This window comes from Oncorhynchus mykiss, chromosome 16 (assembly GCF_013265735.2).
Source record: "Oncorhynchus mykiss isolate Arlee chromosome 16, USDA_OmykA_1.1, whole genome shotgun sequence".
In the NCBI taxonomy this organism is placed as follows: domain Eukaryota; kingdom Metazoa; phylum Chordata; class Actinopteri; order Salmoniformes; family Salmonidae; genus Oncorhynchus; species Oncorhynchus mykiss.
In genome coordinates this window covers 73,483,520-73,500,139 of record NC_048580.1, presented here as the reverse complement: position 1 = coordinate 73,500,139, position 16,620 = coordinate 73,483,520, and the positions used below count along the sequence as shown (strand labels likewise).

The following is a 16,620-nucleotide window of genomic DNA, read 5'->3' as shown; positions in this document are numbered from 1 at the left end:
TTTATTTATTTAATCCATTTTAGAATAAGGCTATAACGTGGAAAAGGGAAGGGGTCTGAATACTTTCCAAATCCACTGTATGTATCCTGTGTTTTTATAGGAAAGCCTGCTTCTCACACAGACGCACACATTGTCGACAACTGAGAAAGAAACATCAGTCATCAAATAAAAAATTGACATTACACCGTCACTATTCTCCTTTACACTAAATTAACTCTAGGAGTTCTCCTGTCTGTTTCCTCTACACAGCACCTACTGTGACGTGAAAAAAAAACACCACAACATTATAGAGAAAATCGGGCTAAAATACCAAATAAACTGAAATATATAATAGGATAGAATTAGAAGGGAAAAAAAACACAAGGAAAGTGTTAGACATCTAACAGTTATCAACAGTTCTTGTTGATCGGACAGTAGTGATGAGGTCATCGGACAGAACTGATGAGGTCATCGGTTTCTCCACCAATGAGTAGCGGCAGTTCTAATCAACAGTATGAACAGTTCTTATTGATTTTGACGGGGTCAATTGATCCCTGTTCAATTCCATTTAACACACTTCACACAATGAGAGATGGCCTTCTCCATCCACATGCGTTCCGTCTGCCGTCCATATGTAACAACAGAGGAAAACCGTGGCGGTCTGCAAATTGCACTGAGTATGCCAGATGTCAAGAACACTCCTTCCTAATATTGAGTTTAGAGGTCGACCGATTCATCGGCTTGGCCGATTAATTAGGGACGATTTCAAGTTTTCATAACAAATAGGTCATTTTGGCATTTTGGACGCCGATTATGGCCGATTACGTCGCAATCCACGAGGAGACTGCGTGGCAGGCTGACCACCTGTTACGCGAGTGCAGCGTCAAAATGACTTTGTGGCTGCAAGGAGCCAAGGTAAGTTGCTAGCTAGCATTAAACAATCAATCTTCACATAATCACTAGTTAACGACACATGGTTGATATTACTAGGTTAACTAGCTTGTCCTGCGTTGCATATAATCGATGCGGTGCCTGTTAATTTATCATCGAATCTCAGCCTACTTCAACTTCGCCAAACGGGTGATTTAACAAAAGCACATTCGCGAAAAAAGCATAATCGTTTCACAAATGTACCAAACCATAAATATCAATTGCCTTTCTTAAAATCAATACATGCATATTTAGTTAAAATAAATTCATGTTAGCAGGCAATATTAACTAGGGAAATTGTGTCACTTCTCTTGCGTTCTGTGCAAGCAGAGTCAGGGTATATGCAGCAGTTTGCCTGGGAATATTGAAGACTCATGTTAAAAGGATCCACCAGCTTTCATATGTTCTCATGTTCTGAGCAAGGAACTGAAAACGTTAGCTTTCTTACATGGCACATATTGCACTTTTACTTTCTTCTCCCAACACGTTGTTGTTGCTTTCTTTAAACCAAATTGAACATGTTTCATTATTTATTTGAGACTAAATATATTTTATGTATTATATCAAGTTAAAATAAAAGTGTTCATTGTTCATTCAGCATTGTTGTAATTGTCATTATTATATAAAAATTGGCCAATTAATTGGTATCAGCTTTTTTGGTCCTCCAATAATCAGTATCGGTGATGAAAAATCATAAACGGTTGACCTCTAATTGAGTTTCATCCCCTTTTGCCCTCAGAACAGCCTCAATTCGTTGGGGCATGGACTCTACAAGGTGTTGAAAGCATTCCACAGGGATGCTGGCCCATGTTGACTCCAACGCTTTCCACAGTTGTGTCAAGTTGGCTGGATGTCCTTTGGGTGGTGGACCATTGTTGATACACACAGGAAACTGTTGAAGCATTTCGCATTTCGCTACACTCGCATTAACATCTGCTAACCATGTGTATGTGACAAATAAAATTTGATTTGATTTGAGTGTGAAAAACCCAGCAGCAGTGTAGTTCTTGACACAAACCGGTACGCCTGATACCAACTACCATCTCAGTGTGTTTCATGCTTTAGGACAGAATAACCCCAAGTGGTGCAGCGGTCTAAGGCACTGCATCTCAGTGCTCGAGGCTTCACTACAGACACCCTGGTTCGATCACGGGCTGTATCGAAGCCGGCCGTAATCTGGAATCCCATAGGGTGGCGCACAATTGGCCCAGCGTCGTCCGGGTTACGGCGGGGATTTGGCCGGGCTAGGACGTCATTGTAAAATAAGAATGTGTTCATAACTGACTTGCTTAGTTAAATAAAAGTTAATTAAAAAGGAAAAGGCTAGTACTCACCAGTTTAAAATCCTGAATGCTACATATGAAGTAGGGAGTGTTGGGCCTGCGGCTCTCCATATATACACAATCTGAAACACAGAGAGAGAGAGACAGTTAAGAGGATGATAGACAGGCCGACAGGGTGAAAAACACATACACAGACAGGCAGACAGAGACAGATACACAGATAGGCAGACAGAGACTTCAAGTATTGTATTCACATCCAGCAGCAGCTTAGACAGACTAGGGTGTGCCAACCCTAATCTGTTCTGTTCTGTTTATTTGTCCTTAAGCTACACAGCTGACTCAAATAATCAAAGCTTGACGATGTTTTTTTAAATTTTATTTGAATCAGCGGTGTAGTGAAAGGACAGAAAACAAAACATTGTCACCGGGGGGCACAGGGCCGTGTTTGGGGGTGGGGGGGTCCCAGTGTTAGACTGCTGCAGCAGAGAGTTAGGTTAGTTATTATATAGGAGGAGTTAGCATCAGTCTCAGTGTATTATATAGGAGGAGTTAGCATCAGTCTCAGTGTATTATATAGGAGGAGTTAGCATCAGTCTCAGTGTATTATATAGGAGGAGTTAGCATCAGTCTCAGTGTATTATATAGGAGGAGTTAGCATCAGTCTCAGTGTATTATATAGGAGGAGTTAGCATCAGTCTCAGTGTATTATATAGGAGGAGTTAGCATCAGTCTCAGTGTATTATATAGGAGCTGTTAGCATCAGTCTCAGTGTATTATATAGGAGGAGTTAGCATCAGTCTCAGTGTATTATATAGGAGGAGTTAGCATCAGTCTCAGTGTATTATATAGGAGCTGTTAGCAGCAGTCTCAGTATATTATATAGGAGCTGTTAGCATCAGTCTCAGTGTATTATATAGGAGGAGTTAGCATCAGTCTCAGTGTATTATATAGGAGCTGTTAGCAGCAGTCTCAGTATATTATATAGGAGCTGTTAGCATCAGTCTCAGTGTATTATATAGGAGGAGTTAGCATCAGTCTCAGTGTATTATATAGGAGGGGTTAGCATCAGTCTCAGTGTATTATATAGGAGCTGTTAGCAGCAGTCTCAGTATATTATATAGGAGCTGTTAGCAGCAGTCTCAGTATATTATATAGGAGCTGTTAGCATCAGTCTCAGTGTATTATATAGGAGCTGTTAGCATCAGTCTCAGTGTATTATATAGGAGGAGTTAGCAGCAGTCTCAGTGTATTATATAGGAGCTGTTAGCATCAGTCTCAGTGTATTATATAGGAGGAGTTAGCAGCAGTCTCAGTGTATTATATAGGAGCTGTTAGCAGCAGTCTCAGTATATTATATAGGAGCTGTTAGCAGCAGTCTCAGTGTATTATATAGGAGCTGTTAGCATCAGTCTCAGTGTATTATATAGGAGCTGTTAGCAGCAGTCTCAGTGTATAATATAGGAGCTGTTAGCAGCAGTCTCAGTGTATTATATAGGAGCTGTTAGCAGCAGTCTCAGTATATTATATAGGAGCTGTTAGCAGCAGTCTCAGTGTATTATATAGGAGCTGTTAGCATCAGTCTCAGTATATTATATAGGAGCTGTTAGCAGCAGTCTCAGTGTATTATATAGGAGGAGTTAGCATCAGTCTCAGTGTATTATATAGGAGCTGTTAGCAGCAGTCTCAGTATATTATATAGGAGGAGTTAGCATCAGTCTCAGTGTAATATATAGGAGGTGTTAGCAGCAGTCTCAGTGTATTATATAGGAGGAGTTAGCATCAGTCTCAGTGTATTATATAGGAGGAGTTAGCATCAGTCTCAGTATATTATATAGGAGGAGTTAGCATCAGTCTCAGTGTATTATATAGGAGCTGTTAGCAGCAGTCTCAGTGTATTATATAGGAGCTGTTAGCAGCAGTCTCAGTGTATTATATAGGAGCTGTTAGCAGCAGTCTCAGTGTATTATATAGGAGCTGTTAGCAGCAGTCTCAGTATATTATATAGGAGCTGTTAGCAGCAGTCTCAGTATATTATATAGGAGCTGTTAGCAGCAGTCTCAGTGTATTATATAGGAGCTGTTAGCAGTCTCAGTGTATTATATAGGAACTGTTAGCAGCAGTCTCAGTGTATTATATAGGAGGGGTTAGCATCAGTCTCAGTATATTATATAGGAGGAGTTAGCATCAGTCTCAGTGTATTATATAGGAGGAGTTAGCATCAGTCTCAGTATATTATATAGGAGGGGTTAGCATCAGTCTCAGTGTATTATATAGGAGGAGTTAGCATCAGTCTCAGTATATTATATAGGAGCTGTTAGCATCAGTCTCAGTGTATTATATAGGAGCTGTTAGCAGCAGTCTCAGTGTATTATATAGGAGCTGTTAGCAGCAGTCTCAGTGTATTATATAGGAGCTGTTAGCAGCAGTCTCAGTATATTATATAGGAGCTGTTAGCATCAGTCTCAGTGTATTATATAGGAGGAGTTAGCATCAGTCTCAGTGTATTATATAGGAGGAGTTAGCATCAGTCTCAGTGTATTATATAGGAGGAGTTAGCATCAGTCTCAGTATATTATATAGGAGGAGTTAGCATCAGTCTCAGTATATTATATAGGAGGAGTTAGCATCAGTCTCAGTATATAATATAGGAGCTGTTAGCAGCAGTCTCAGTATATTATATAGGAGGAGTTAGCATCAGTCTCAGTATATTATATAGGAGGAGTTAGCATCAGTCTCAGTATATTATATAGGAGGAGTTAGCATCAGTCTCAGTATATTATATAGGAGGAGTTAGCATCAGTCTCAGTGTATTATATAGGAGGCGTTAGCATCAGTCTCAGTGTATTATATAGGAGGAGTTAGCATCAGTCTCAGTGTATTATATAGGAGGAGTTAGCAGCAGTCTCAGTGTATTATATAGGAGCTGTTAGCAGCAGTCTCAGTGTATTATATAGGAGCTGTTAGCATCAGTCTCAGTGTATTATATAGGAGCTGTTAGCAGCAGTCTCAGTGTATTATATAGGAGCTGTTAGCATCAGTCTCAGTGTATTATATAGGAGCTGTTAGCATCAGTTTCAGTGTATTATATAGGAGCTGTTAGCAGCAGTCTCAGTGTATTATATAGGAGCTGTTAGCAGCAGTCTCAGTGTATTATATAGGAGCTGTTAGCATCAGTCTCAGTGTATTATATAGGAGCTGTTAGCAGCAGTCTCAGTGTATTATATAGGAGCTGTTAGCATCAGTCTCAGTGTATTATATAGGAGCTGTTAGCAGCAGTCTCAGTGTATTATATAGGAGCTGTTAGCAGCAGTCTCAGTATATTATATAGGAGCTGTTAGCATCAGTTTCAGTGTATTATATAGGAGCTGTTAGCAGCAGTCTCAGTGTATTATATAGGAGCTGTTAGCATCAGTCTCAGTGTATTATATAGGAGCTGTTAGCATCAGTCTCAGTGTATTATATAGGAGCTGTTAGCAGCAGTCTCAGTGTATTATATAGGAGCTGTTAGCATCAGTCTCAGTATATTATATAGGAGGAGTTAGCATCAGTCTCAGTGTAATATATAGGAGGTGTTAGCAGCAGTCTCAGTGTATTATATAGGAGGAGTTAGCATCAGTCTCAGTGTATTATATAGGAGGAGTTAGCATCAGTCTCAGTATATTATATAGGAGGAGTTAGCATCAGTCTCAGTGTATTATATAGGAGCTGTTAGCAGCAGTCTCAGTGTATTATATAGGAGCTGTTAGCAGCAGTCTCAGTGTATTATATAGGAGCTGTTAGCAGCAGTCTCAGTGTATTATATAGGAGCTGTTAGCAGCAGTCTCAGTATATTATATAGGAGCTGTTAGCAGCAGTCTCAGTATATTATATAGGAGCTGTTAGCAGCAGTCTCAGTGTATTATATAGGAGCTGTTAGCAGTCTCAGTGTATTATATAGGAGCTGTTAGCAGCAGTCTCAGTGTATTATATAGGAGGGGTTAGCATCAGTCTCAGTATATTATATAGGAGGAGTTAGCATCAGTCTCAGTGTATTATATAGGAGGAGTTAGCATCAGTCTCAGTATATTATATAGGAGGGGTTAGCATCAGTCTCAGTGTATTATATAGGAGGAGTTAGCATCAGTCTCAGTATATTATATAGGAGCTGTTAGCATCAGTCTCAGTGTATTATATAGGAGCTGTTAGCAGCAGTCTCAGTGTATTATATAGGAGCTGTTAGCAGCAGTCTCAGTGTATTATATAGGAGCTGTTAGCAGCAGTCTCAGTATATTATATAGGAGCTGTTAGCATCAGTCTCAGTGTATTATATAGGAGGAGTTAGCATCAGTCTCAGTGTATTATATAGGAGGAGTTAGCATCAGTCTCAGTGTATTATATAGGAGGAGTTAGCATCAGTCTCAGTATATTATATAGGAGGAGTTAGCATCAGTCTCAGTATATTATATAGGAGGAGTTAGCATCAGTCTCAGTATATTATATAGGAGCTGTTAGCAGCAGTCTCAGTATATTATATAGGAGGAGTTAGCATCAGTCTCAGTATATTATATAGGAGGAGTTAGCATCAGTCTCAGTATATTATATAGGAGGAGTTAGCATCAGTCTCAGTATATTATATAGGAGGAGTTAGCATCAGTCTCAGTGTATTATATAGGAGGAGTTAGCATCAGTCTCAGTGTATTATATAGGAGGAGTTAGCATCAGTCTCAGTGTATTATATAGGAGGAGTTAGCAGCAGTCTCAGTGTATTATATAGGAGCTGTTAGCAGCAGTCTCAGTGTATTATATAGGAGCTGTTAGCATCAGTCTCAGTGTATTATATAGGAGCTGTTAGCAGCAGTCTCAGTGTATTATATAGGAGCTGTTAGCATCAGTCTCAGTGTATTATATAGGAGCTGTTAGCATCAGTTTCAGTGTATTATATAGGAGCTGTTAGCAGCAGTCTCAGTGTATTATATAGGAGCTGTTAGCAGCAGTCTCAGTGTATTATATAGGAGCTGTTAGCATCAGTCTCAGTGTATTATATAGGAGCTGTTAGCAGCAGTCTCAGTGTATTATATAGGAGCTGTTAGCATCAGTCTCAGTGTATTATATAGGAGCTGTTAGCAGCAGTCTCAGTGTATTATATAGGAGCTGTTAGCAGCAGTCTCAGTATATTATATAGGAGCTGTTAGCATCAGTTTCAGTGTATTATATAGGAGCTGTTAGCAGCAGTCTCAGTGTATTATATAGGAGCTGTTAGCATCAGTCTCAGTGTATTATATAGGAGCTGTTAGCATCAGTCTCAGTGTATTATATAGGAGCTGTTAGCAGCAGTCTCAGTGTATTATATAGGAGCTGTTAGCATCAGTCTCAGTGTATTATATAGGAGCTGTTAGCAGCAGTCTCAGTATATTATATAGGAGGAGTTAGCAGCAGTCTCAGTGTATTATATAGGAGCTGTTAGCATCAGTCTCAGTGTATTATATAGGAGGAGTTAGCCCTCTGAAAAGCCTCTTTCCTCCAGTCAGATTCAATTGGAATGTGAGTAATAGGATTAAGTCGTTTGTTGGATGCAGGACAAGGGTCCGGTCCCAAAGAGCACCCTATTCCCTACATAGTGCACTACTTTAGACCAGAGTCCTATGGAACACTATTCCCAACATAGTGCACTACTTTAGACCAGAGCCCTATGGAACACTATTCCCTACATAGTGCACTACTTTAGACCAGAGTCCTATGGAACACTATTCCCTATATAGTGCACTACTTTAGACCAGAGTCCTATGGAACACTATTCCCTATATAGTGCACTACTTTAGACCAGAGTCCTATGGAACCCTATTCCATACATAGTGCACTACTTTAGACCAGAGTCCTATGGAACACTATTCCCTATATAGTGCACTACTTTAGACCAGAGTCCTATGGAACCCTATTCCATACATAGTGCACTACTTTAGACCAGAGTCCTATGGAACACTATTCCCTATATAGTGCACTACTTTAGACCAGAGTCCTATGGAACCCTATTCCATACATAGTGCACTACTTTAGACCAGAGTCATATGGAACACTATTCCCTATATAGTGCACTACTTTAGACCAGAGCCCTATGGAACCCTATTCCATACATAGTGCACTACTTTAGACCAGAGCCCTATGGAACACTATTCCCTACAAAGTGCACTACTTTAGTTACCGCACAAGTTGAGGGATGTGTGTGAACCCCTCTCTCTCTCACACACACACTCCTGTACCCCCCTTCCTCTCATTTCTCAATGTGGCCAAATGACATGACCCTATTCAGGGCCTCCTCGGCCGACGCAACTCCGGTGTATTGTGTGTGAATGGGGACCAGACCAGGTAGACCAGGGGGTCAGGATGTAACACAGACCAGGGGGTCAGGATGTAACACAGACCAGGGGGTCAAGATGTAACACAGACCAGGGGTCAGGATGTAACACAGACCAGGGGGTCAGGATGTAACACAGACCAGGGGTCAAGATGTAACACAGACCAGGGGGTCAGGATGTAACACAGACCAGGTAGACCAGGGGGTCAGGATGCAACACAGACCAGGTTAGACCAGGGGTCAGGATGTAACACAGACCAGGTTAGACCAGTGGTCAGGATGTAACACAGACCAGGGGTCAGGATGTAACACAGACCAGGGGTCAGGATTTAAAACAGACCAGGGGTCAGGATGTAACACAGACCAGGGGTCAGGATGTAACACAGACCAGGGGTCAGGATGTAACACAGACCAGGTAGACCAGGGGTCAGGATGTAACACAGACCAGGTAGACCAGGGGTCAGGATGTAACACAGACCAGGGGGTCAGGATGTAACACAGACCAGGGGTCAGGATGTAACACAGACCAGGGGTCAGGATGTAACACAGACCAGGTAGACCAGGGGTCAGGATGTAACACCGACCAGGTAGACCAGGGGTCAGGATGTAACACAGACCAGGGGTCAGGATGTAACACAGACCAGGGGTCAGGATGTAACACAGACCAGGTAGACCAGGAGGTCAGGATGTAACACAGACCAGGTAGACCAGGAGGTCAGGATGTAACACAGACCAGGTAGACCAGGAGGTCAGGATGTAACACAGACCAGGTAGACCAGGGGTCAGGATGTAACACAGACCAGGTAGACCAGGGGTCAGGATGTAACACAGACCAGGTAGACCAGGAGGTCAGGATGTAACACAGACCAGGTAGACCAGGAGGTCAGGATGTAACACAGACCAGGTAGACCAGGGGTCAGGATGTAACACAGACCAGGTAGACCAGGGGTCAGGATGTAACACAGACCAGGTAGACCAGGAGGTCAGGATGTAACACAGACCAGGTAGACCAGGGGTCAGGATGTAACACAGACCAGGTAGACCAGGGGTCAGGATGTAACACAGACCAGGTAGACCAGGAGGTCAGGATGTAACACAGACCAGGTAGACCAGGGTTCAGCATGTAACACAGACCAGGGGTCAGGATGTAACACAGACCAGGGGATCAGGATGTAACACAGACCAGGGGGTCAGGATGTAACACAGACCAGGGGGTCAGGATGTAACACAGACCAGGGGTCAGGATGTAACACTGACCAGGGGTCAGGATGTAACACAGACCAGGGGTCAGGATGTAACACAGACCAGGGGTCAGGATGTAACACAGACCAGGTAGACCAGGGGGTCAGGATGTAACACAGACCAGGGTAGACCAGGGGTCAGAATGTAGCACAGACCAGGTAGACCAGGGGTCAGGATGTAACACAGACCAGGTAGACCAGGGGGTCAGGATGTCACACAGACCAGGGTAGACCAGGGGTCAGAATGTAACACAGACCAGGTAGACCAGGGGTCAGGATGTAACACAGACTAGGTAGACCAGGGGTCAGGATGTAACACAGACCAGGGTAGACCAGGTAACACAGACCAGGGGTCAGGATGTAACACAGACCAGGGGGTCAGGATGTAACACAGACCAGGGTAGACCAGGGGTCAGGATGTAACACAGACCAGGGTAGACCAGGGGTCAGGATATAACACAGACCAGGTAGACCAGGGGTCAGGATGTAACACAGACCAGGTAGACCAGGGGTCAGGATGTAACACAGACCAGGGTAGACCAGGGGTCAGGATGTAACACAGACCAGGTTAGACCAGGGGTCAGGATGTAACACAGACCAGGTTAGACCAGGGGGTCAGGATGTAACACAGACCAGGTAGACCAGGGGTCAGGATGTAACACAGACCAGGGTAGACCAGGGGTCAGGCTGTAACCCAGGGTTACCAGTTAATCAGCCAGGGGTCAGGCTGTAACCCAGGGTTACCAGTTAATCAGTCAGGGGTCAGGCTGTAACCCAGGGATACCAGTTAATCAGCCAGGGGTCAGGCTGCAACCCAGGGTTACCAGTTAATCAGCCAGGGGTCAGGCTGTAACCCAGGGTTACCAGTTAATCAGTCAGGGGTCAGGCTGTAACCCAGGGTTACCAGTTAATCAGCCAGGGGTCAGGATGTAACCCAGGGTTACCAGTTAATCAGCCAGGGGTCAGGCTGTAACTCAGGGTTACCAGTTAATCAGCCAGGGGTCAGGCTGTAACCCAGGGTTACCAGTTAATCAGCCAGGGGTCAGGCTGTAACCCAGGGTTACCAGTTAATCAGCCAGGGGTCAGGCTGTAACCCAGGGTTACCAGCTAGTAGCCAACTCTACTTTCCTACATCATCTGAAAGAGAAACATTCCCATTTTCTACAAAGATAAGAATGAATGATTCCAATTCTATTTCAGGTCTCTTTGGAAGCAGAAATATCAAGAGGTTTATCTGAATGTTTTAATCAAAGGTAGACGAATTGATTCTGCTTGGAAAAATGCTAATTATAAAGGGGCTCACATGCACACAAAGACAGGCGCACACGCACACACACACAGACAGCCGCACACACACACACAAAGACAGCCGCACACGCACACACACACACACACGCACAGACACAGACAGACGCACACACACACACAAAGACAGCCGCACACGCACACACACACGCACACGCACACACACACGCACACGCACACACACAGACAGCCGCACACACACACACAAAGACAGCCGCACACACACAGACAGCCGCACACACACAGACAGACGCACACACACACACACAAAGACAGCCGCACACGCACACACACACACGCACACGCACACACACACGCACACGCACACACACAGACAGCCGCACACACACAAACAAAGACAGCCGCACACGCACACACACACACACACGCACACACACACGCACACACACACACAAAGACAGCCGCACACACACACAAAGACAGACGCACACACACAAAGACAGACGCACACACACACACACACACACACACACACACACACACACACACACACAAAGACAGCCACACACACACAAACACACAAAGACAGGCGCGCACACGCACACACACACACACACACAAAGACAGCCGCACACACACACAAAGACAGACGCAAACACACACACAAAGACAGGCGCGCACACGCACACACACACACACACAAAGACAGCCGCACACACACACAAAGACAGACGCAAACACACACACAAAGACAGGCGCACACACACACACAAAGACAGGCGCACACACACACACAAAGACAGGCGCACGCACACACACACACACACACAAAGACAGGCGCACGCACACACACACAAAGACAGGCGCACGCATGCACACACACACACAAAAATAGGGGCACACACACACACACACACCCACAAAGACAGGGGCACACACACACACACGGTGAAGGTTGTATGGAAAGCACATTCATCTCATTTTACTGTTGCTTCAAATAGTACACATGTAATGATCCAAAACCAATCAGTGTGTCGGGGAAATATGACCTCGCTGCTCTTTACCCAACACTGAACACGGACATGAGCTGCCTCGGGAGGGGAGAGGACATGCTAACTGCCACACGCAGAGGGAGAGATAGGGGGCGGCCTCTGGAGGGGAGAGGACATGCTAACTGCCACACGCAGAGGGAGAGATAGGGGGCGGCCTCTGGAGGGGAGAGGACATGCTAACTGCCACACGCAGAGGGAGAGATGGGGGGCGGCCTCCATGCCCTCTCTGAACCTGTCTTTACATATTATAGAAGCCTTACAGACCGACAGTTAGTATTTCAAAGTCACTGACATGCAACCGTTAGCATTTCAAAGTCACTGACATGCAACAGTTAGCATTTCAAAGTCACTGACATGCAACAGTTAGCATTTCAAAGTCACTGACATGCAACAGTTAGCATTTCAAAGTCACTGACATGCAACAGTTAGCATTTCAAAGTCACTGACATGCAACAGTTAGCATTTCAAAGTCACTGACATGCAACAGTTAGCATTTCAAAGTCACTGACATGCAACACTTAGCATTTCAAAGTCACTGACATGCAACAGTTAGCATTTCAAAGTCACTGACATGCAACAGTTAGCATTAGCATTTATGGAAGCACTGATGTAGCTGGAGACATGTTGGCCAAGTCCCAAATGCCACCCTATTCCCTACAAAGTGCACTACTTTTGACCAGAGCCCTATGGGCAGGAGGAGGAGAGGGTGGTATCTAACAGGTAGGAGAGGGGAGGCTGTCTTTAACAGGTAGGAGGAGAGGTGGTCTTTAGGAGGTAGGAGAGGAGAGGTGGTCTTTAACAGGAAGGAGGAGGAGAGGTGGTCTTTAGGAGGTAGGAGGAGGAGAGGTGGTCTTTAACAGGAAGGAGGAGGGGAGGTGGTCTTTAACAGGAAGGAGGAGGAGAGGTGGTCTTTAGGAGGTAGGAGGAGGAGAGGTGGTCTTTAACAGGAAGGAGGAGGAGAGGTGGTCTTTAACAGGAAGGAGGAGGAGAGGTGGTCTTTAGGAGGAAGGAGGAGGAGAGGTGGTCTTTAACAGGAAGGAGGAGGAGAGGTGGTCTTTAACAGGTAGGAGGAGGAGAGGCGGTCTTTAGGAGGTAGGAGGAGGAGAGGTGGTCTTTAGGAGGTAGGAGGAGGAGAGGTGGTCTTTAACAGGTAGGAGGAGGAGAGGTGGTCTTTAGGAGGTAGGAGGAGGAGAGGTGGTCTTTAGGAGATAGGAGAGGAGAGGTGGTCTTTAACAGGTAGGAGAGGAGAGGTGGTGTCTAACAGGAAGGAGGAGGAGAGGTGGTCTTTAACAGGTAGGAGAGGAGAGGTGGTGTCTAACAGGAAGGAGGAGGAGAGGTGGTCTTTAACAGGTAGGAGAGGAGAGGTGGTCTTTAGGAGGTAGGAGGAGGAGAGGTGGTCTTTAACAGGTAGGAGGAGGAGAGGTGGTCTTTAACAGGTAGGAGGATGAGAGGTGGTCTTTAACAGGTAGGAGGAGGAGAGGCGGTCTTTAGGAGGTAGGAGGAGGAGAGGTGGTCTTTAACAGGTAGGAGGAGGAGAGGCGGTCTTTAGGAGGTAGGAGGAGGAGAGGTGGTCTTTAACAGGTAGGAGAGGAGAGGTGGTCATTAGGAGGTAGGAGGAGGAGAGGTGGTCTTTAACAGGTAGGAGGAGGAGAGGTGGTCTTTAGGAGGTAGGAGGAGGAGAGGTGGTCTTTAGGAGGTAGGAGGAGGAGAGGTGGTCTTTAACAGGTAGGAGGAGGAGAGGTGGTCTTTAGGAGGTAGGAGGAGGAGAGGTGGTCTTTAGGAGGTAGGAGGAGGAGAGGTGGTCTTTAACAGGTAGGAGGAGGAGAGGTGGTCTTTAGGAGGTAGGAGGAGGAGAGGTGGTCTTTAACAGGTAGGAGAGGGGAGGTGGTCTTTAGGAGGTAGGAGAGGAGAGGTGGTCTTTAGGAGGTAGGAGGATGAGAGGTGGTCTTTAACAGGTAGGAGAGGAGAGGTGGTCTTTAGGAGGTAGAAGGAGGAGAGGTGGTCTTTAGGAGGTAGGAGAGGAGAGGTGGTCTTTAACAGGTAAGAGAGGAGAGGTGGTCTTTAACAGGTAAGAGAGGAGAGGTGGTCTTTAGGAGGTAGGAGGAGGGGAGGTGGTCTTTAGGAGGTAGGAGGAGGAGAGGTGGTCTTTAGGAGGTAGGAGGAGGAGAGGTGGTCTTTAACAGGTAGGAGGAGGAGAGGTGGTCTTTAACAGGTAGGAGGAGGAGAGGTGGTCTTTAGGAGGTAGGAGGAGGAGAGGTGGTCTTTAACAGGTAGGAGAGGGGAGGTGGTCTTTAACAGGTAGGAGGAGGAGAGGTGGTCTTTAACAGGTAGGAGGAGGAGAGGTGGTCTTTAACAGGTAGGAGGATGAGAGGTGGTCTTTAACAGGTAGGAGAGGAGAGGTGGTCTTTAGGAGGTAGAAGGAGGAGAGGTGGTCTTTAGGAGGTAGGAGAGGAGAGGTGGTCTTTAACAGGTAAGAGAGGAGAGGTGGTCTTTAACAGGTAAGAGAGGAGAGGTGGTCTTTAGGAGGTAGGAGGAGGGGAGGTGGTCTTTAGGAGGTAGGAGGAGGAGAGGTGGTCTTTAGGAGGTAGGAGGAGGAGAGGTGGTCTTTAACAGGTAGGAGGAGGAGAGGTGGTCTTTAACAGGTAGGAGGAGGAGAGGTGGTCTTTAGGAGGTAGGAGGAGGAGAGGTGGTCTTTAACAGGTAGGAGAGGGGAGGTGGTCTTTAGGAGGTAGGAGAGGAGAGGTGGTCTTTAGGAGGTAGGAGGATGAGAGGTGGTCTTTAACAGGTAGGAGAGGAGAGGTGGTCTTTAGGAGGTAGAAGGAGGAGAGGTGGTCTTTAGGAGGTAGGAGAGGAGAGGTGGTCTTTAACAGGTAAGAGAGGAGAGGTGGTCTTTAACAGGTAAGAGAGGAGAGGTGGTCTTTAGGAGGTAGGAGGAGGGGAGGTGGTCTTTAGGAGGTAGGAGGAGGAGAGGTGGTCTTTAACAGGTAGGAGAGGGGAGGTGGCCTTTAGGAGGTAGGAGAGGAGAGGTGGTCTTTAGGAGGTAGGAGGAGGAGAGGTGGTCTTTAGGAGGTAGGAGGAGGAGAGGTGGTCTTTAGGAGGTAGGAGGAGGAGAGGTGGTCTTTAACAGGTAAGAGAGGAGAGGTGGTCTTTAACAGGTAGGAGAGGAGAGGTGGTCTTTAGGAGGTAGGAGAGGAGAGGTGGTCTTTAGGAGGTAGGAGAGGAGAGGTGGTCTTTAGGAGGTAGGAGAGGAGAGGTGGTCTTTAACAGGTAGGAGAGGAGAGGTGGTCTTTAGGAGGTAGGAGGAGGGGAGGTGGTCTTTAGGAGGTAGAAGAGGAGAGGTGGTCTTTAGGAGGTAGGAGAGGAGAGGTGGTCTTTAGGAGGTAGGAGAGGAGAGGTGGTCTTTAGGAGGTAGGAGAGGAGAGGTGGTCTTTAGGAGGTAGGAGAGGAGAGGTGGTCTTTAGGAGGTAGGAGAGGAGAGGTGGTCTTTAACAGGTAGGAGAGGAGAGGTGGTCTTTAACAGGTAGGAGGAGGAGAGGTGGTCTTTAACAGGTAGGAGGAGGAGAGGTGGTCTTTAACAGGTAGGAGGAGGAGAGGTGGTCTTTAGGAGGTAGGAGGAGGAGAGGTGGTCTTTAACATGATGATTGGAGACCCTGTCTCAGGATCAGAACACATCAACATGCAGAGAGACAAGGACTCTCCACAGAGAGAGAAGAGAAGAAGACTGTCTAGATCACAGAGAGAGACAAGGACTCTCCACAGAGAGAGAAGAGAAGAAGACTGTCTAGATCACAGAGAGAGACAAGGACTCTCCACAGAGAGAGAAGAGAAGAAGACTGTCTAGATCACAGAGAGAGACAAGGACTCTCCACAGAGAGAGAAGAGAAGAAGACTGTCTAGATCACAGAGAGAGACAAGGACTCTCCACAGAGAGAGAAGAAGACTGTCTAGATCACAGAGAGACAAGGACTCTCCACAGAGAGAGAAGAAGACTGTCTAGATCACAGAGAGACAAGGACTCTCCACAGAGAGAGAAGAAGACTGTCTAGATCACAGAGAGACAAGGACTCTCCACAGAGAGGGAGAGAAGACTGTCTAGATCACAGAGAGACAAGGACTCTCCACAGAGAGGGAGAGAAGAAGACTGTCTAGATCACAGAGAGAGAAGAGGACTGTCTAGATCACAGAGAGAGAAGAGGACTGTCTAGATCACAGAGACAAGAAGACTGTCTAGATCACAGAGAGAGACAAGAGGACTGTCTAGATCACAGAGAGACAAGAGGACTGTCTAGATCACAGAGAGACAAGAGGACTGTCTAGATCACAGAGAGAGAAGAGGACTGTCTAGATCACAGAGAGACAAGAGGACTGTCTAGATCACAGAGAGACAAGAGGACTGTCTAGATCACAGAGAGACAAGAGGACTGTCTAGATCACAGAGAGAGAAGAGGACTGTCTAGATCACAGAGAGACAAGAGGACTGTCTAGATCACAGAGAGAGAAGAGGACTGTCTAGATCACAGAGAGAGACAAGAGGACTG

General features: G+C 45.8%; 1 protein-coding gene across 8 annotated transcripts in view; it reads right to left on the bottom strand.

The window, feature by feature from the left end:
- LOC110491178 (arginine-glutamic acid dipeptide repeats protein) overlaps positions 1 to 16,620 on the bottom strand; it is a 336,789-nt gene that overhangs the window by 160,751 nt on the left and 159,418 nt on the right. For all 8 annotated transcript variants that reach the window (XM_036947766.1, XM_036947767.1, XM_036947770.1 and 5 more), the window contains one exon: positions 2,244 to 2,314. In XM_036947766.1, coding sequence (XP_036803661.1) covers positions 2,244 to 2,314 — 71 coding nt within the window. The remainder of the gene's footprint in view (positions 1 to 2,243; positions 2,315 to 16,620) is intronic.